At 42.1% G+C, this 22,500-nt stretch overlaps 1 protein-coding gene across 1 annotated transcript in view; it reads left to right on the top strand.

Moving 5' to 3' along the window:
• LOC140737671 (uncharacterized) overlaps positions 1–17,958 on the top strand; it is a 42,711-nt gene extending 24,753 nt beyond the window's left edge. Inside the window, exons 3-5 of the mRNA XM_073064200.1 lie at positions 2,456–2,614; positions 4,049–4,139; positions 14,528–17,958. Of these exons, the coding sequence (XP_072920301.1) occupies positions 2,456–2,614; positions 4,049–4,139; positions 14,528–14,693 (416 nt within the window). The 3' untranslated portion in view covers positions 14,694–17,958. The remainder of the gene's footprint in view (positions 1–2,455; positions 2,615–4,048; positions 4,140–14,527) is intronic.
• Positions 17,959–22,500: the final 4,542 nt, after the last annotated feature.

Consider the following 22,500-nt stretch of genomic DNA (forward strand, 5'->3'; position numbering starts at 1 on the left):
AGGTCTCCATGCTCACCCTGCTGTTGCAGGAACATTGAGTCAAACATTCATTGGCCCTGGAACATTAACAAATCAATCACAGGCAGACTTCGGTCTGCCCAGAATTTGTTGGGCTCCAGTACTACAAGATGTCCACAACTAAATGTTGCAGGCTTCTACATTTCACAGGGCAGAATTATGTTCTGTGAGACACAATGAATTTCAGTACAATAAACACGTAACTCATTGGGGACAAGGCATCCCTTTAGAACAGAGATGAGGAGGAGTTTCTTAAGTCAGAGGGTAGTGAATCTGTGGAATTCATTGCCACAGACGAGTGTGGAGTTCATGTCATTGGGCATATTTAAAGTGGAGGTTGATAGGTTTTTAATTAGTAAGCGTGTTGAAGATTATGGGGGGAAGCCAGGAGAATAGAGTTGAGGGGCATAATATATCAGCCATGATGGAATGGCGGAGCAAACTCAATTGGCCAAATAGCATAATTCTTCTCCTCCTTTTTATGATTTAATGTAGAACCCTCTGTCACCGCAATCAGAGAGAACATGCGTAAACATTTTTGGACTGAGTTGCTCATGGAATACAAGTGGTAAATAAATTGCTGTTAATCTGATATAAATGTAAGCACTGGAACAATATACCCTGTGATGTGAATGAAGTGATGTGATATGGATGGTTGTACAGTATGTTTCAGATTTTAGAAATGAAGTTTGGGGAAAAGTCTGTCAACTGCTTATTATTTCATTAGAGTGAGGACCCAATTACTCAGTCTGTTTTATTTGCAGTGGTGTCTGCAATCCACTAGCACCATGAATGCAAATTAAAAATCTCTTTCTATAGTGCTAATGAGAAAAGATAAAGACGATCTTAAAGCATTGAGCTAGGTCCCACTAGCAGTTCTGAACAGAACCAGTAGCATGTACAGTATATGGTTAAACAGCTATATTTCCAGATAACACCACTGCATATATTAGAACATAAAAAACAGGAGCAGGAATAGGCCATCCGGCCCATTGAACCTGTTCCGCCTTTCAAAATGATCAAAGTTGCTAAAATTTGTTATGTGTTCTTTCCTGGCTCAGCTCAGAGTCACAAATGTATTTGCAAACAAAGGACACAAAACCTATGTTCAAGGCCACATGAAAACATTATTTAAACTAACTCAAATGCAATACAGAAAGTAAAACAGATGTTTACAGGAGTAGCAGTACAAAATTCCAGATAGTTCTCATCATCCTCCAAATGAGCTGATCTGTGGAATGTCGGCAGACTTTCACACGGCCTCCCCCAACACCCCCCACCTACTCCGACTCTTTCAACATACTGCTCCTTAACTGCTCCTTATTTCAGCTTTAGCCACCAGCTGTGGCTTAGCCAAGGAGAAACTCTCTTCCCACCCCCCCCCCCCCCGCCCCTTGGACCAAGAAGGTGCCCCGTTCATATCCTTCAAAACCCCTTACACTGGTACTTCTTATTTGGCACCATGACCTTGCCAGCCCATGAAAAAAACATGTTTTTAACCATTTTCCACTGTTACAGCTGTAGACATGTACTCCAGCCATAACTTTCTTAAATCATTGCTGTGGACTTGTTTTCTGGTACTTTCCAAAACAACCCCTCTCCAAGCTAACAACACTTTGGCTTCAATTTTGTTTTAGCCTATACTGAGGAGGAATCACATTTAACTTTTTCCTTACAGTTGCTCTGACTGTAGTTACAGCTCCTCCTACCTGCCTTTTCCCCAAAATCCTTAATTTCCCTGCTTGGGAATAACGAACCTTTTGTGATCAATGTAAATAAGCTCCTGGTCTCAGCACAGTCAGTGAAATTGGACAGGGAGGATCACATTACAGTAACATAACCAGCCTGATTGTCCATGAATAACTTTACTCTCTGGTTAACGTTGGTCCCTGTAGAAGCAACGTATCTATTTCCTGTCCGTATTGTATTTTGTGTTGCGTGTTTATTGTAGGTTGTGACAATTTGTCTCATGGGGTGGGACATGGTAGAAGCTAATGAGTATAGTTACATATTTACGCTTTGTCCTGGTTAGTTAGTTTAGTTTAGTTAGGAGGGAATGAGTTAGGGGATGATTTTTTTTGTTGACTGCTAATTCAAACTCTAATGACTTATTCACTATATCGCTCATTTAGTTTTATTAGTGTTTTATTGCTATCTAAGATCCTTTGTCTTTGCTGGTTGCATAATAAAGGATCAAATGTACTTTTTTCGACTTGGAACTCATTATCTGGCAGTGTGTCATACAATGTCAACTCCCGTACTCAGTAGCTATGCCACACATGAAGTCCAACTCCTAAGAGAGTGGTTTTGGTTTGTTTTCAAGTAACCACTACAGTCCCTATGATTCAGACAAGCGGATCTTTATGTCAGGCAGCAAAAGTCAAACCTTCTGTCTTTCCTCAGCCTTAATGGAATCTGATGTTTACTATATTTTCAGGTAATCATGTTCAAGTTTCGGAAGCCCAGACAGAAAGTGTTGAAAAATCAACAAACATCCCAACATCTAATTATACCTCAGAATCCTTCAATGCGATGTTTGAGAACTTCACGTACTCTAACGAAAATGATAAAACAGTGACATTTAGATACACTGATGGTAAGACACGTGGTTTTGCTTTCAAAAAATGTGTGCTTTCAGGAAATGTCTTACTGGTTGTGAAAACCTGTGACCCTAGATGGAGTAATTCTATGTCAGTTGTCTATGAGAGCAGAGGTTGACCATGGATGTCGCATCCTACCTGTCATGTGCAAGTCATGGCGGTACAATGTGGAGAACAAGCAGTTTCCCATGCAGCGGGATCTCCCTTTCCACACAGCTGATGAACCCAGCATCGCAGGGGTTGCCAGTCAGCGTTGAACTCAATGTAGGACTCCAGCTTTGGAACTTTCCTCAGGATTAACTCTCGAAGCCTTCCCCATGAGCGGGTATAGTGGAGGGTTGGCATCCTTCTCCGAGATGAGATGCCAGCCGTGGCTGACAAACCCCATCTGTCCAAAGCAACTGGTCTTAAGATGCCAGTAACTCTCCTGTCAGTAGAAATGGTTCCACCTGGCTTAGTAGCTAAACCACACATGAAGTCCAACTCTTAAGAGACCAGAAAATTTGCTTAACTACTAGCTGTGACCTGAATGCATACAGAAAACAAATTTCACTCATGACTAATATTTGGGTTGAACAATTTTTTTTACCTCAAACGCAAGAGGTAAATGTGATTGGGCTTGAAAATGATGATTTCCTCACTCCATATCTTTTTAGTGTTGGGTCATCTGTACCTGGTGCACAAACTAGGTTAGTGATGAACATGTCACCAAGCAAGTCCTCTGGGCTTGAGTGAGAAAGTCTGGAAACTGGATTTTTGCCTGTCAGACTGACCATCGTTAAAATATGTCAGAACGATCCAGTTGTAGGCGTGGAGACTGACGACTGCCGCCAGTGTGTTCAGATCTATTTCTCCCACCCATCATTTATCAAGTGCTCTGAGTCCATACCAGTAGCATGTCCACGCCTATTTCAGTGATGAGGTAACTACCACTCACTTGAAGATAGATGTCAGCAGCACAGGTTAGCACTGTCTGTTCCACTCTATCTTTTATGGGAAGCCATGGGAGTGCATTTATGACTTTTGGAAAAAATTGTGTCCATTTAATTGTAGGAACAGGATTTATTTCAATACTTCTAATGTTATTAATGCCTCATATCAGAAGCCGAACATCAAATGTTTTTTTTTGTTTCCTAGAAATTTTTTTAAAATCTACAGGTTAATATTACATTTTATTTTTGCTTATCATGTTATTTTAATTTTAAATAATATGCAGGACAAATAAGGAGAGGAGCAGGCCGATTGTAACCTCAACTGCATTGCCACTCTATATGCAGAAATTCTTCATTCCCAAGCTTATCAAGAATTCTTCTTTTTCTGCCTTATTTATATTTAAAGACCCTGCTTGATAGAGATTTTCTCATTCTACACACGTTACTTTTTATAGATGACGTAAGTGTGGTTAACCTAATATATCTCTGTCCTTTAAGGAGCTACTTGGAAAATTGTCATGCTGGTCCTGGGTGGGATAACGTTGATTCTAGGAATACTTGTGCTGAGTCTGAATATCTTACATGACAAGTAAGTACGAAAATATTAATGTTATCGATGAGTGTTCACTGCATTGTGCGAACAGTTGATTTAAATACGCAATAAATCAGATGTATCAGGAGTGTGACAACCTGTCAGCAACACTTGAACCTCTGAAAGAGGGTTAGTTGCAGTGTCTCTCCAAGCTTTTGTTTCATGAACAACATGAACTCCGAATTTTGAGACAGTCTCCCTAAATAGTAACTTCTCAAAACAACTATATTGTTTGCACAGCTTTAAAAACTACATTTTGAAATAATTATTTCATGCATTTCTGGGCAGAAATTGTCAAAAGTGATCACACACCTCTCGATTGTAGATTAAAGGCTTATTCACTAAAGGAACCATTCTCAGATTATGACATTATGGAACAGTGCGCACTAATGTCCAAAGAACTAGATCACAGAGGAGCAAGAGTTTGCTACTGAAGTTCCACATGTCCAATTGGTAGAAACCAACCATTAATTGATCATTGGTTTATTATTGCCGCATTTACAGAGATACCGTGAAAAGTGCTTGTGTGCCATCCACACTGATTATACCATACAGACGTATGTTGAAGTGGTACAAAAAAACCTGTGCAGGTAGACAAAATAGTCCATGACCGGGTAGATTGAGTCTGTGCTGGGTTGGTGGCTGGTGTTATGCCCTCAGCCCCCTCCTTTGTGAGAATCGCAAGAGCCCTAGTCGAGGGGGGGTCAACTGACCCAAGAGAGAAAGAGATGTGCTGAATAGACACAGGAAAATGGGAGAGAGAGAGAGAGACGTGCGGAAGACCACGTTCTCCCAAGAAGCAGAATAAAGGCGACATTGACTATTGTCTCATGGAGACCACATGAAAAGCCCTCGGGCAAAGAGGGCTGGTTGAGAGAGAGATCGCATTACCTGCAACCTGATTGACACCTGCGATCCCGTGAAGAAGTATAAAGGAGGGTCTGAGGGGGGGAAACCCTCAGACGCACCAAAGAGACACGATACCGATTCCCGTGGGAGCGGGAAGCCATTTTGAAGGAAGCCACGTGCGTTAGATTCCAAGTTTTGAATCTGTGGCTAGAACCAACGAAAGACTGCTTTTAACTAACAACGGGGAAGCCTGCTCCCCTGATTCCAAGGATTTGCTCTGCAAAGACAACAGGCAAGTGTTTATCCTTTCTAAATCATCTCTCTCTCTACAACGTGAAAACCCCAGCGGTTCCCAAAAGGGAAAAGCCTGCAAACTTCTGAGTGACTCTTTATATTTCAATTGGACTCAGTATTACCCCTAGACAACTATAGAGCTTATTTCTGATTGATTATTGTTACACCGGTGTTTTGGATTGAGTTTTGACGATGTATATGATCTGAATGTTTTGTATTAACCATACGCTTGTGCCCCTTTTTGAATAAAACGTTTGAAAATAGTAGCATCCGACTCAGCTGATCCCACTATCTTTGCTGGTAAGTTACCTGGTTACGGGGTTACGTAACACTGGGTCCTCCCATTAGTGCTGCCCTCCAGTGTTTGCTCAGTGTAGTACAAGCCAGATTGCCTTCGCCTGCAGCTACACTAGTGCGTGATGAGAAATTGCTGTGCGCTTGTCCTTGCAGAAACGTGGTTCCAGGACAACATCCCATGCACCATCAATCTACAGGCCATGATACTCAGGGACTTGAGCTCTATCTTTGCTTTGTGTCTGTATGTTAAACTGCTATTGTAATTATATGTGCCTTTCTGGTGGCAGGTTGGAGATGCGTCTCTACCAATGGAGGTGTAAGGTGCTCCTTCCCACCGCTAGCCTGCAGGACACCTTTGGGTAAGGTGTAGCACCTGATCAGGGTCACATTAAACCATGGGTGAAGGTGATAGATGGTCGTTTGAGCAGCCGATGCATATCGCAAGTCCTGGTTATGCAACCACTGACGCCAGGCAGACAATCTCTGAAGAGTATTGATAATTGCATGGGTCACCCATCTTGTAAAGACACTGCCCAGAAGAAGGCAATGAAAAATCACTTCCCTAGAAAAATTGCCAAGAACAATCACGGTCATTAGACCATGATGGCCTCTGTCATATGACACGCCACATAATGAAGATGATATGTGCCTTGTGCTGTGTGTGACTGTTAGTACTGTGCTTTGCACCCTGACCCTGATGGAATGCTCTTTCATTTGACTATATTCATGTGTGTGAATAAATGACAATTGAACTTGAGTGATCAAAAGTTCAACATGAACGTATTAGAAGTCTGTTCAAAAATCTCGTAATTGGGATGGAAGCCGCCCTTGAACTTTGTGGTATGTGTTCTTAACATTTGTATCTTCCATCCAATGGGAGATGGAGAAGACTAAGGTGGCAATAGTCCTTGACTATGTCGGTTGCTTTTCCAAGGCAGCAGGAAGTATAGACCAAGCCAATGGAAGAGATGGACTGGATTATGCTCAGAATTCTTGGAGCAGTTGACATGTTAAGTTGTGATACGTCTGGATAGAATGCTTTCTTTGATGCATCCATAACAATTGGGGAGAGTCATCTGGGACGTGCTGAGTTTCCTTCGTCTTCTGAGGAAGTCAAGGTTTTTAATGTGCTTTCTTGGCCAGCACAACCACATGGTTGGACCAGGACAAATTGTTGGGGACATTTACACCAAGTACTTGAAGCTCTCCATCTTAGCACTATTGATATTGACAGGGTGTGTACTCTGCTGTGCTTCATGAGGTCATTGACCAGCTCTTTTGTTCTGACAACATTAAGGGAGATGTTGTCGTCTTGACACTTTGCCACTAAGCTCTTTATCTCCTTCCTACCATCTCCTTCATAATTGATATCCGTCCGATTACAATGGTTGTCATCTGCAAACTTGGAAATAGAGTCAGAGCAGAATCTGGCCGCACAGTCATCAGTCATAAATAGAAAATGCTCTGTATACATCTGAAATGAGAGAAAAGTAGCCTTTCATGGGCAAGGTTGAAAAGTTAGCATCTATATTTTCAAATCTTCTATCTATATTTCTGAGGTATAATCTGGTAGAAAGATTCTGTGCTTCTGTGCTGAACCTCAGAAAACTAATTATTATATTTACACAGAAGGTTAAGATGTATTAATTTTATTTATTAGGAAATTATGAGAGTGAAAGGGTGGAAGATAGAGAAGTTCAAAGTAAAATTTATTATCAAAGTACATACATATCACCTCATACAACCCTGATATTCTTTCTTCTGCAAGAATACTTACAGAATCTATAGAACAGTAACTGCAAAAAAGATCAATGGACAACAAACTGCAAATGCAGATATAAATAAATGGTAATAAATAACGAGCATGAAATAACAAGATAAAAGAGTCCTTAAATGAGTGTAGTTATCCCCTTTTGTTCAACAGCCTGATGGTTGAGGGGTAGTAAGTATTCCTGAACCTGGTGGGGCGAGTCCTGAGGCTCTTGTGCCTTCTACCTGATTCCAGCAGTGCGAAAAGAGCATGGCCTGGGTGGTGAGGATCTCTGATGATGGATACTGCTTTTCTGTGGCAACATTTCATGTAGATGTTCTCAATGGTTGGGAGAGTTTTACCCATGATGTACTGGGTAAATCCACCACCTTTTGTAGGATTTTTCACTCAAAGGCGTTGGTGTTCCCATACCAGGCGGTAATGCAGCCAGTCAGCATATGTTCCACCACACATCTATAGATGTTTGCCAAGCTTTTCGATGACGTGCCCAACCTCCGCAGACTCCTGAGGAAGTAGAGGCGCTGTCGTACTTTCTTCACAATTGTATTTATATGATGGGTCCAGGACAGGTCCTCTGAGATAGTGACACCCAGGAATTTAAAGCTACTGACCCCCTCCACCCCTGATCCTCCGATGAGTACTGGCTCATGGACATTTGGTTTCCTGCTCCTGAAGTCTACAATCATTTCCTTGGTCTTACTGACACTGAGTGAGAGGTTGTTGTTATTACAACACTCAGCTAATCTCCCTCCTGTATGCTGATTCATTACCGCTTTTGAAACAGCCCACAATAGTGGTTTCATCAGCAAACTTGTATATGGTGTTGAGGTGTGAAGAAGTAAAGCAGGGGGCTCAGTGCACATCCCTGAGGTGATGGAGATCGTGGGGGAGATGTTTTTGCCAATCTGAACTGACTGGGGTCTACAAGTGAGGAAATCCAGGATCCAATTGCACAAGGGGGTATTGAAGCCCAGGTCTTGGAGTTCACTGATTAGTTTTGAGGGGATGATGGTGTTAAATGCTGAGCTGTAATGAATAAAGAGCATCCTGATGTATGCATCTTTGCTGTCCAGATCATCCAGCCTCTCAAAACACTTCACAGTTGTGTGAAGAGCCAACTAGATCACATCTGCTGTAGACCTGTTGCTTCAGTAGGCAAATTGGAGTGGATCCAAATTGCCACTCAGACAGCAGCTGACGTGTTTCAACACCACTCTCTCAAAACACTCCACAGTGGATGTAAGTGCCACTGAGCGATACTCATTTAGACAGGTTATTAAGCTATTCTTGGGCACCAGTTGGATTGAAGCCTGCTTTAAGCAGGTGGGTACCACACACTGCCGGAGCGAGAGATTGACGATATCCGTGAATATACCAGCCAGTTGGCCAGCATCGGTATTTAGTACTCTGACCGGACCGCAAGGAGACCGCATGCTCTCCTTGGATTCATTCTCTTCAAGGCAGCCTGTACGTCTTCTTCAGATACCGAGACCAAAGGATCATTGGATAGAAAGCAAATATGAGAAAATTGGATGCCAGGCACAGTAGCGGAATGTTCATCTCGTGGGATGTTTGACGGCAGGGAAATCTCCAGTGTCCCTGACGACTACGCCTGCAAGAAGTGCACCCAGCTGCAGCTTCTAACAAACTGCGTTAAGGAATGGAGGTGGAACTGGATGAACTACGGATCATTCGGGAGTCTGAGGCTGTGAGAGATAGGATATGTAGAGAGGTAGTAACACCCAAAGTGTACGGGAAACTGGCTCACAGTCAGGAAGAGGAAGGCAATATGGGTGGTGCCCTAACAAGATGGAGTACGTTGCCATGAGAAAATAAGACTCTCCCAGTAGAAGAACCAGTGTTGTCCCTCAGATGACTTCACTGAAAACTAATCTGGCACTTTATTGCTATCTCCTGGCTTTGCTATGTGTATATTGATCTGAGCATTTCTTACAGCGTTGATTACTTTTCAAAAGAAATTCAGTAGCAGGGAAGTATTTCTTTTTTTTAATGTCCTGACAGTACTTTAAAATAAGAGGAATTGCTTAGTAATAATTATTAAAGCCAGTGAAATTATCTGAGACATTTTCAATTCAGTTGCAGAGCATAAACCTCTGAATTTGACAGTATGGGGGCCTGAACAGATTAGATATGGCAGTTATTTCCCATGGTAGGGGAAAGGGCACGACTTCAGGATTGAAGGACGTCCTTTTAGAACTGAGAAGCGGAGAAATTACTTTAGTCAGAGGGTGGTAAATCTGTGGAATTTGTTGCCACGAACGGCTGTGGAGGCCAAGTCATTGGGTGTATTTAAGGCAGAGATAGATATGTTCTTGATTAGCCAGGGCACAAAGGGTATGGGGTGAAAACAGGAGAGTGGGGATGACTGGAAGAATTGGATCAGCCCATGATTGAATGGTGGAGCAGACTCGATGGGCTGAATGGCCTACTTCTGCCCCTATATCTTTTGGTCTTATGGTCTAATCTTCTGCCTGCACTGTAAGTTTACCCTCCTAAAGACTGCAGGCAATATCTTTTAACTGTACAAAGCACTTCAACTTCTGAGCATTTTTTGCATGCATACTAAAACATCATGTAAGTTTATGATTTTTAGTCCAAGTGTGGGACTTTCCAATGGGGGTGGCAGACTATACACTCTGTAATCTAATATAATCTTTGATCCATATCCTAATTCCTGACAGATCCCTGCCCCCAATAATCAGCACTATGAATGTGGATTTATAAAGCCTGCTGTCCTCCATCACTAAGGATTGTACAGAATTCCTAACCTAAAAGTTTTCTTTTATAACGGCACACAAGGTACATTTTGGCTTTTGATACATTTTGCACAAAGAAACAAATTATTTCTATTCCAATCACTCCGAACAAGGATTGAAAATCTGCCATGGATACAGAATAAAATTCAGTTCTCTACAAACAAAACAGATGAAGGGGGCAAAGAACTGGCTCAGTCAGCAGTCTGCCAAGCTGTGTGGGGAAGTCATGTGACCCTGGCAGCATTTCACATGTAACTCGTTATATATTGTCCTTGCCTACTTTATAACTGAACAAAAATAAGTTCTCACCTCTTGTGAAAATAAAAGACACAGTCAAAGATCAGTTACTTCCTGTAGTGATTGAGAAAACTGTCATTATTATTTAACTGAGAAATTAATGAATGGAATTTCAAGCTGTCTCCATTTATTCCTCTATTACTAGAAAGTCATTTCATATTTATGTTAACATATAACATCTGATTATCAATGAAGTGAACTTACTACATACTTTTGATGAATAGAATTATATTCTATTCACTTTTTAACTTTTTGTTTCTTAAAAAAATCACTATGCTTAAGTGGATGTGATCAGCATTGAGCATAACAAATCAGAAGATTTTGGGTTAAATTCTAATGCTGGCTCTATGATGAAAATTTGTGAGAACAGCATTTACGTAACTGCAGAATGTGGTCTGACCCCAGCTGCACACTGAACATGAACAAGGGGGTTGGAGCCTGAAGACACACACTCAATGTTTCAGGAAAACCTCTTCTTCCCCTCCGCCATCAGAGTTATGAATGGACAATGAACTCTTGAACACTACCTCGCTATTTTGTTTTGCTTTCTTTTTGCACTGCTTATTTAATATATATACAGTATTGTACAATAGTTAGAGTCACATACTGTATAAAGAGTCACAGAAAAATACGGGACAAAACAGGCCATTCAGCCCATCTAGTCCATGCTGAAACCATTTAAACTACCTACTCCCATCGACCAGCACCGGGACCAGAGCCCTCCATACCCCTACCTATGGACCTATCTAAGCTTTGCTTAAATGTTGAGATCAAGCTTGCATGCACCACTTGTACTGGCAGCTCATTCCACACTCTCACCAGCCTCCGAGTGAAGAAGTCTCCCCTCATGTTCCCCTTAACCGATTCACCTTTCATCCCTAACCCATGACCTCTGATTGTAGTCCCACCCAACCTCAGTGGAAAAAGCCTGCTTGCATTTACCCTATCTACACCCTTCAGAATTTTGTATGCTGCTATCTAATCTCCTCTCAATCTTTTACGTTCTAAGGAATAAAGTCCTAATCTATTCAATCTTTCCTTATACCTCAGGCCCTCCAGTCCCAGCAACATCCTTGTAAATTTTCTCTGTACCCTTTCATCCTTATTTACTTCTTTCCAGCAGGTGGATGCCCAAAACCGTGCGCAAAGCTCCAAATTAGCCCTCACCAACGTCTTGTGCAACTGCAACATAACATCCCAACTCCTGGGCTCAGTACATTGATTTATGAAGCCTAATGTGCCAAAAGCATTCTTTACGACCCTACCGACCTGTGATGTCACTTTCAAAGAATTATGAACCTGTATTCCCAGATCCCTTTGTTCTACCACACTCCTCATTCACAGTGTAAGACCTGCCCTGGTTGGTCCTTCCAAAGTGTCACACCTTGCACTTGTCCGCCATTTTTCAGCTCATTTTCCAGCTGGTCCAGATCCCACTGCAAGTCGTGAAAGCCTTCCTCCCTGTCCACTACACTCACAAGCTTGCTGTCATCCACAAATTTGCTGATCCAGTTAACCACATTATTATCCAGATCGTTGATATAGATGACCAACAACAATAGACCCAGCACTGATCCCTGTGGCACACCACTAGTCACAGACCTCCAGTCAGAGTGCAACCCTCCGCTACCACTCCCTGGCTTCTCCCACAAAGCCAATGCCTAATCCGATTTATTACCTCAACTTGAATAGCAAGTGACCGAAACTTCTTGACCAACTTCCCGTTCAGGACCTTGTCATATCCAGCTAGGGTAGCTAAGACTTTTGCACAGCACTGTATTTGTCAACATGGAGCAGAGAGTGAGTTTGTAAATCTGGTGGAAGCAAATGGCGTCAGGAATCACAAGAGCGGAGAACCGTGGGAGGGGTGTGGGACAGGTGGCAGAGAAGCAGTGCCAGGGGCAGGGGGTGGCACGGGTGCAGACACACCCAGCCCTGAGACACCAGAGAAGGTCATTTGATTCCAAACAATCGGTTTATTGATCATTACAGAATGTCTCACTGGTGCTTTCTGCTCCCTCCACTCTCCCTTCCCCTCTTCCCAACTATGATTCCCCTCTCCCTGCCCCCTTCCCACACTCAGTCCACAATAGAGACCCATATCAGAATCAGGATTATCATCACTCACATATATCATGAATCTTTTTTGGCAGCAGTACAGTGCAGTGCATGAAATTACTGCAGTACTGTGCAAAATTCTTGGACACCCTAGCTATTTTTGCACAGCACTGTTCTTATCGTAATTATAGTTTTAAAAAATTATGTATGGCTCTCCACCACTGCCGCGGATCAACAACTTTCTTGATATGCCAGTGATATTAAACCTGATTCCAATTCCAAAGCCACCATAGTTCCCCAACAATTAGCCTTCATAACCAAAAGTGTTTTCCCTTTCAATCCTAGCACGTGTTATTGGCCTCAGATATTTCAGTTTGAACTCAATGTACCTTTCCAAATGCCTACTAAATGTTGCAGTTTTACCTGCTTGGCCACTTTGGAAGCTCATTCCAGGGATTCACTACCCTCTCTGTAAAGAAGTTAACTCTCAGCTCTTTTTCCAATCACTCTCCTCGTATCTTATATCTGTGCCCTCTAGTTTTGGACTCTCTAACCCTGGGGGAAAAACTATGGCCATCTACCTTATGCATACTGATGCACAATCAACAACTCTCTCAATCGCCTTTATACCGGGGTCTGTGGGAGGAGCCACGGTCAGTGGGAGGAGCCACAGGAGCAGTCAGCAGGGGGAGTATCCAGACAGGTATATGTAGTTCACCACACATACCTCTCATGATTTTTTAAACTTCTGTGAGGTCACCACTCAAAGAAGAGATCCAGCATGGCCAGTTTCTTCTTAAAACTCAGGCAGCGTCCTCGTAAATCTCTTCTACATTCTCTCCAACTTGGTGATGTCTTTCCGACAAATTCAACATTTTCTGGGTAGAGACTAAGAAGAAGGATACAATAGCTTGGAGGTTAAGAGTCTGAGGAAGTTGGCATATATTTGAATCTCCTTTAATTTGAAAAACTGTGGGGTGATCAAACTCGACTATTCCGAAAGTTAATCAGATTTGAGTTTGAAGATAGAGAGAATTCCTTCCTCTGACTGTGAAATCAATAGAGCTAGATCACACAAGAGGGAAATCAGGAAGTATACTTTCATACCAGGGCGAGGAAAGTTCTGGAACTCTCCCTCCAAAGAAGAGGGATGCCCAAGCAACTTTCTAAACTGGTATCAAAAGAATATTGTTAGATAATGGTATATAGAGGTAAGTAATGGAGTTGACATATAGATCAACTGAATTGCAGAGCAGATGTGAGCAAAGATTCTTGTTCCTTTGGCACCATCTAAAGAAGAATATGGTGCTTTCCTTCCAAGTTTCATTTTTAATGATGGAAACCCCCCAAAACAGTAACATCTATTTGCAGACGAATGGCTTGCATCACCGTCACCAGTCTACCCGCCTCCAAGGACATACGTGTATGCAGAAAGGTGCTGGAAAAGGGCCAGCACCATCATGAAGGGTCCCATCTGCCTGCTCATGGACTGCTTGTCCCACTCCCATCAGGGGGGAGGCTATGTAGCGTTCACAGCAGGACGACCAGACCCAAAAAACAGTTACTTTCTCTAAGCATTAAGGCTGATCAACACCTCCACCCACTAACCCACCCCTCCACACCCCTAACCACTACCACTCCATCATTTCCTGTCAGAGTCACCTTATGTGCAGACACTCCGGTGCCTAATGTCACTTTATGGCGTACAAATCATCTTGTGTATACGAGCTATCTTATGTATTTCTATTTAATGTGTATTTTTATCTTATTGTGTTTTTCATGCTGCATTGGGTCGGGATTAACAATTATTTTGTTCTCCTTTTACACTTGTGTACTGGAAATGACATTAAACAACCTTAAACTTACTTTAAAACTTATTATGTGATTTGATAATTTAAATATTAAGATGGTAACCTATTTTTAATTTCATAATTTCAGTCAGCTTCAATGGAGATTTTAAGACCTGTGGTGGAACCTAACTCTTAATAACACAATTCATGTATTTAATTAATATTTTAAACACTTATTTCTTCTTTGAACAGTAAAAATTTAAAGGCTCAAATCGTTGCTGACCCAGATGAGAAAACATCGTTGACAGCAGGACACAAATTCCAACATGATGCTTCTCGTTCCCCATCTTTAAGACATGGAGAAATACTGATTGAATGGAAGGATGGCAAGATAACATCCCTTTTTGATGAAAACTGAGATCATTGTTTGCTTAATTAGAATTAGGGAGGGTTGTATACATTTGGATGAATTTGTCAACCAATGGTGGATTAAAGCCTTAAACTACAGAATCCATACTGTGTGAAAATGTATCCTGCCTATATTGTCTGATTGACATTGAAGAATGAGTATTATTTCACTTCTATGGTGGGGGGATAGGTTGTGGGGAAAAATTGAAATGGGTTATTAAAGTTTGTGCGACTATTGACAATGATTTTTAACTCTTTAAAAATAATCCTTACCGTATCACATTGGACATATGGTACATTGCAGCAGAATTAGGCCATTTGGCCCATCGAGTCTGCTCCTATGTAGAAGGAACAGAGCAGAAAGTATGAGTCATTTTGACTGTACCATTACTACTGCTGTGCCCAGCCTGAAGTGTGGGAGAACTGTTGACTCCCATATTAGTGAAATTATCAATGGTAAATTGCAAATTAAAAATATACAATGTCCAACAAAAGCTCTCGGACTGAGTACCTGAGATGAAAGGATTCGTTTGATGAAGTCATTTGAGCGCTAACAGTTGTTTCATTTGTTTTGATTTTAAGGAGATTATACTTATCCGTAGTTCCTATGACTGATTATTTTTTAGCAATCCATCAGTTGAGATTTTGTTTCATTTTAATGCTTCCCTTAATCTGTTAGTACTTATCGCCAAGGTTGACATGTGAACAGGGAGCATTTGAGTGATGCGCCAAAAGGAGCAATCTACCAGTGCTCTTGGAACTGCAGAAGGTAGTCAATGGCTGGGGTGGAGTTAACAACTACAGAGAAGCACAAGTTTTAAGCAACGTTTTGTGAATCAAAATGATTTTTCAAAATCATTTTTTGAAAAAAAATTGAAAATCATTGATCCAGGCTGAGAATAAACAAACATTTTATTATTAATACCTATTCTCATGTCAGGCCATGGCCTCCTCTCATGCCACAATGAGGCCACCCTCAGAGTGGAGGAGCAACACCTTGTATTCCATCTGTATTGTATTCCTTCCCCTCCTCCCACCTTTTTTATTCCGGTGTCTTCCCCTTTCCTTTTCAGTCCTGATGAAGGGTCTCTGCTCAAAACATAGACCGCTTTTTCATTTCCATAGATACTGCCTGACCTGCTGAGTTCCTCCAGCATCTTGTGTGTGTTGTTGATGATAATCATACTGCTGGTCCTTGACAATAAAGGCCAGAAGTAACTGGAGACAATCACAGCATAACCAGCCAGATTTGTAGGTCCTGGCCCCCAGACTGCCTCTAATAGACCTTCCTGATTTAAATCCAAAATTAATTAGCTTACATCATTGTTCTTGGCATCACATGCTTTCAGGTGTCAGAAATTTGTGCAAGAACATTGGTTCTTGTTTTACTTTGGAATCTTTATTTGTATTTAGAATAACCTCAGCACTAATCATAGTTCTGCAGAAAATTCTGCTGTAACTGCAAGGTAACTTTTTTTTAATATCAATGCTTGGTTTTAGCTTTTCTTATGACATCGACAGCGCATTATTCCACGTTAAATTATAGCTGTCAGATGTAAACCCATCATCTTTCTTTCTCATTGAGGGCGTGAATCTGTTTTCAAAGTTCCAAGTAAAATTTGTTATCGAAGTACACACACGTCACCAGATACAACCCTGATGTTCTTTTCCCTGCGGACACACTGAACGTAACTGTAAACAGGTTCAATGGACAACAAACTGTGCAAATGCAGATATAAATAAGTAGCAATAAATAATGAGTATGAAATAACCAGATAAAGAGTCTTTAAAGTGAGACCACTGGTTGTGGGAACACCAGTAATAGAATGAGTGTAGTTATCCCCTTTTTGTTCAAGAGCCTGATGGTTGAGGGGTAGTAATGGTTCTTGTGCGAGTCCTGAGGCTCTTGTACTTTCTAAAAGAGCATGGCCTGGTTGATGATGGATGCTGCTTTTCTACAGCACCGCATCATGTAGATGTGCTCAATGGTTTGGAGGGCTTTTGATTGCTGAATTGTGAATCGTACCCACACATCATTATGTAGGTCTTGAATAACAGAGGTCCTAACATTGATCCTTTTTAAGACCTGCAGAAACGTTTGCATTAATAATTGTCTGATATTGAGGGCAGAATGTATGGTACCCTCTCTCACAGACTGTATCTTATTGAAGGAACAATTACATGTGTGGCATGGCCACACTCAGGTTCGGAGCAGCAACACCTCATAGAACTACAGAACCATAGAACATTACAGCACAGAAACAGCCTCTCATATTCCATCTGGGTAGCCTTCAACTTGACGACAATAGCATCGATTTTTCTAACCTCCAAGAACTTCTCCTTTTCTGTCCCCCCCCCCCCCAACACTGCCACCATCTTTTTCCATTTCCCATTGTGGTTGCTCTCTTACCCCTTCTTTTCTCCTCATCTGCCCATCTCCTCCCATCGGTTCCCCTCCCCCCACCCTTTTCCTTTCTTCCATGGCCCACTGTCCTATTAGGTTCTTTCTGCTTCAGCCCTTTCCCTCTTCCACCAATCACGTTCCAGCTTCTTACTTCATCTCCCCCTCCCCCGCCCAGCTACCTTCTTCCTCATCTGGTCTCACCTACATTCCACCAGCTTGTACTCCTCCCTCTCCTTCCACCTGCTGATTCTGGCTTCTGTTCCCTTCCTTTCCAGTCCTGATAAAGGGTCTTGGCTCAAAACATTAACTGTGTATTCCCCTCCAGAAGTACTCCCTCAGTTCTTCCAGTACTTTGCGTGCGTCCGCAAAGTCTCTTGTGTTTGATCTTTAACACTGGTACGAAAGAAAGGAAATTACAGCTGAACTCAGTTCTGCTCTGTGTTTAGTCACTTTTCTCCAACAGGAGTCACATGGTAACCTCCAGGGATGGGAAACACCTACTGTTTTGGACTACACGGAACCAGACCCCCTGGGAGCACCTCACAGCTCCTGCACAGAACATGGCTGAACCAAGAATCCCTCCAGCACATGGCTCTATAACACAGGCTGAGTTTATGTAAAAAAAAACTAGACAAAGTTCTACATACTTAATATGAAAGAAAAAGACAATTGAAATGCTTAAAAATACTTCGAAATAAAGAAATGTTATCTTCTAAACAAGGAAGAGAACAGTGTTGCTGGATTCTGATATACTTTGGGTGACTTGTACAGAAGTGTTATAAGAAATGCTGTAAACCAATAAACCTGAATTAGAAAATGACGATCTTTTGAACATATAACTGAGATGAAAAATTAAAAATGTTTTACACTTTTATAAGATGTGTCCGGATTTCTGAATATGTCATTAATTCTGAAAACAATAGTTACTGTAAAAACTGGCAGTTAAATTTATAGTTTATAGAATGTAGTAATTTATCTTTATGTACCTTACAACACAATTTCTGGAACAATAATGATGGTATTTATTTATTTAGAGATACAGTGTGGAATAGGCCCTTCTGGCCCAATGAGTCACAGTGCTCAGCAACCCACTGATTTAACCCCCGCCTAATCACAGGACAATTTACAGTGACCAATTAACCTGCTAACACCCGGTACACCTTTGGACTGTGGGAGGAAAACTGAGCACCCTAAGGAAACACACTCAAAAAACGTTCAAACTTCTTACAGACATTATTGAAATTGAACTCTGAACTCCGATGTCCTAAGCTGGAATAGGGTCATGCTAACCACTAACTAAAGTGGTGCCCCTTAAAGGCTCTCAAGATATAATCAGAATCAGGTTTAATATCACCGGCATATGTCGTGGAATTTACTAACTTTGCGGCAGCAGTACAATGAAATATATGAAAAATATAGAAAAAAAACAGAATTACGTAAGAATATGTATGTATATTAAATAGTTAAACTAAGTAGTGCAATAACAGAAATAAATTTTAAAAAGTAGTGAGGTAGTGTTCATGTCCATTTGGGAATCGGACGGCAGAGGGCAAGAAGCTGTTCCTGGATTGCTGAGTGTGTGCCTTCAAGCTTCTGTACCTCCTAGCTGACAGTAACAATGAGAAGAGGGCGCAGTCCTTAATGATGGACACTGCCTTCAAGAGACATCGCTCCTTGAAGATGTCTTGGATGCTTCGGAGGTCAGTACCCAAGATGGAGCTGACTAATTTCACAACTTTCTGCAACTTACTTTGATCCTTTGCAGTAGCCCCCCCGCCCCCCCCACTCCATACCAGACAGTGATGCAGCCAGTCAGATGTCTCTTTATGGCACATCTATAGAAGTTTTTGAGTGTTTTAAGTGAAAAACCTAAATATGAAAGTTAAGGGGGTTTTGCCTGTCGGTGTTTGGACAGCCCAGCCAATTTATATAGTAAGTGAACATTTCTTTAAGATGAAATTGACGCTCTGATAAATGCACTAAGTGACACAAAGCTGACAGCTAAACTCAATAACAAGGGGAAATCTCCAGACCTGTGCAGTGAAAGTAATGAGTGTGTCAAATGATAAGTATGAGCAGAGAGACATCCTTACAGATGGATCTCGTTTAGTAAAAAAAAAGTAACAGAAAATGAGATCCATGATTCTTGATCTTCAGAAAAGGATATAGATAGATAGATAGATAGATAGATAGATAGATAGATAGATAGATAGATAGATACTTTATTCATCCCCATGGGGAAATTCAACTTTTTTTCCAATGTCCCATACACTTGTTGTAGCAAAACTAATTACATACAATACTTAACTCAGTAAAAAAATATGATATGCATCTAAATCACTATCTCAAAAAGCATTAATAATAGCTTTTAAAAAGTTCTTAAGTCCTGGCGGTTGAATTGTAAAGCCTAATGGCATTGGGGAGTATTGACCTCTTCATCCTGTCTGAGGAGCATTGCATCGATAGTAACCTGTCGCTGAAACTGCTTCTCTGTCTCTGGATGGTGCTATGTAGAGGATGTTCAGAGTTTTCCATAATTGACCGTAGCCTACTCAGCGCCCTTCGCTCAGCTACCGATGTTAAACTCTCCAGTACTTTGCCCACGACAGAGCCCGCCTTCCTTACCAGCTTATTAAGACGTGAGGCGTCCCTCTTCTTAATGCTTCCTCCCCAACACGCCACCACAAAGAAGAGGGCGCTCTCCACAACTGACCTATAGAACATCTTCAGCATCTCACTACAGACATTGAATGACGCCAACCTTCTAAGGAAGTACAGTCGACTCTGTGCCTTCCTGCACAAGGCATCTGTGTTGGCAGATTGTTGATGTTTTCATTATTCACCACCTTTGGTGCTCAGCCAGCTGAACTGCCGGCTGTCACTCATCTGGTAAGACAACTTCCATGGCATTACAATTCCGTTTTAGATCATTTGCTTTCACCAAACGACTTTGTATGTTTTCCAGCGAAGATGCTTCCTCTCCCAGGGCTGAGGTCTTTAGAACTTCTATTGGCATCTCTGTCGCTCTGGGTTTTTACGGGGTGGGGTTGCTAGCCCTGTGCCCATCCCTCCTCCTTTCACAGCCGGGTTTGGAAACGTCTGTGGCAGAGCTACGCAGTACATTACAAACGTTATTTTAAATTTAAAATGACGCAGTTCGTACATAAGTGACACACAAAAATAAGCATAATGGCAGCGCATTTGAGGGAGAGTAGAGGAAAATAGTCTAAGGTGGTATGCAGTCCTTCTGTGGGGTATTTGACAGAAAGAGGTTTTAGGTTGTCAGGGTGCAGACCATTAGTGGCCAGCATAGCAGAGAGGAGACTATAAATGTAAACTCATTCAAAGGCTGAAGTTGAGTGGAAAGGAAGCGGAATCAGGTTTATTATCACTGGCATATGTCATGAAATTTGATAACTTTGCGGCAGCAGTGCAATGCAATACGTGGTAATAGAAAACAAAACATGTCATTGCAGAAATATAAACATAGTGAGGTAGTGTTTATGGGTTCAGTGTCCATTCAGAAATCGGATGGCAGAGGGGAAGAAGCTGTTCCTCTTTCATTGGGTGTGTGCCTTCAGGCTTCCGAACCTCCTTCCTGATGATAGCAATGAGAAGAGGGCACGTCCTGGGTGATGGGTGTCCTTAATGATGGACTCCACCTTTTTGAGGCATCGCTACTTGAAGGTATCCTGGATTCTGCGGAGGCTAGAGCCCATGATGGAGCTGACTAATTTTACAACTCTCTACAGCTTACTTCGATCCTGAGCAGTAGCCCCCCACCCCCAACCCCATATCAGACAGTGATGCAGCCAGTTAGAATGCTCTCCACCGTACATCTGTAGAAATTTGTGAGTGTTTTTGGCCAAATAATCGAAAACCTGCACCTCTTTGGGACGTGAGGGAAACTGGTTCACAAAATCTCCTCAAACTCCTAATGAAATATAATGAAAACAGGAAAGCAAATTAATCAGCTGGGACTGGGATAAGTTCGTACATAAGTTATGAAAATTGAAGTTTGTACATAAGTTACAAAAATTGAAATTCTGTGGGATTCAAAGGGAAGCACAATGGTACAGCTGGTAGAGATGTTGCTGTAGGTGTTCCCTGGGTGAACCAGTTTCCCTCATGTCCCAGAGAGGTGCAGGTTTTCGATTATTTGGCCATTGTAAATTTCCCTTGGTGTGCTAGTGGAGGGGAGAATCTGGGAGGAGTTGACGGGAACTTGGGGAGAACTGTGACTCAGAAAATTAATTGGAGCGACGAGGTTGCTATGCGAGCCGGCAGAGGTTTGATGGGCCAAATAGCCTCCTCCCACATCATAAAGAAATACAAAATGGTGTATGTCAGCACCTCACTCCCTCCAGACCTTCAGGCACATCAGCGCGGCAAGGTGTACTGAAAGATCTATCTGCAAAGAGACCTTATGATGTCCAGGATGTGGGATGAAGGTAGGCGCACTGTTTAAATAGGCAGCAACACACACAAAAGGCTGGAGGAACTCAGTAGGTCAGGCAGTATCTATGGAGGGGAATAAACAGTCAATGATTAGGGCCGAGACTATTCATCATAGACATGGTAAGATGGGGGCCGCTCGAATGCAGCGGACACTCTGGGTCCAATCAAAGGTGTATTTGTTTGTCTTGTAAGTCTTTTTTACAATCACAAGTCACTGCTGCACACTAAGAGCACCAAGTACTGCAGGACTATCCCATCAGCGGGTTGCTTGATGAAGAAGCTGGACTTATCGTTTACCCTTGCTGTGTTGTCGCCTGAATTTGACGCGTACCTTTGGACGATGCGCAGTGTGAGTGATCGTTTTGGTTGCCTTTATTGTGATCCCAAGACCCTGTTGGACACTGGTAATGCAGAATACAGCGATGAGGAGTAGGCCGAGGCTGCGGGGTCGCCTATTGCAGGTGAGAAAGAAAGGAGATGACAGCGTGGCATGGGAGTGTCCTTGCAGGGCACACGGAATCCATACTTGTGGAGGGCGCTGGCCCCTTTCATCAGTGTTGCCCTCTAGTGGTCACTTGATGCTGCTCTTTGGTGTTTGCTTGGTGCTGCCCTCTGCTGTTCACTCAGTGGAAAAACAAGCTAGAGCGGGACATCATGTCTGCAGTGATGTCACTCAGGGACTTGGGTTGTAATGTTTTTTTCTTTGTAACTGTACATTTTTTAGAAACCATAACCATATGTGCTATGTGCAGTGTGCTGTGTGCTACTTGTATTCTGTTTTACACCTTGGCCCTGGTGGAACACAGTTTTGTTTGGCTATATTCATGTATGGTTGAACGATAATTAAATTTGAACTTGAACTTGATCAAGACTGGCGAGGAAGGGGACAGAAGCCAGAGTTAGATAGTGGGGGTATGGGAAGGAGTATAAGTCAGCAGATGAATGATGAGACCAG

This window comes from Hemitrygon akajei, chromosome 13 (assembly GCF_048418815.1).
Source record: "Hemitrygon akajei chromosome 13, sHemAka1.3, whole genome shotgun sequence".
Lineage (NCBI taxonomy): Eukaryota > Metazoa > Chordata > Chondrichthyes > Myliobatiformes > Dasyatidae > Hemitrygon > Hemitrygon akajei.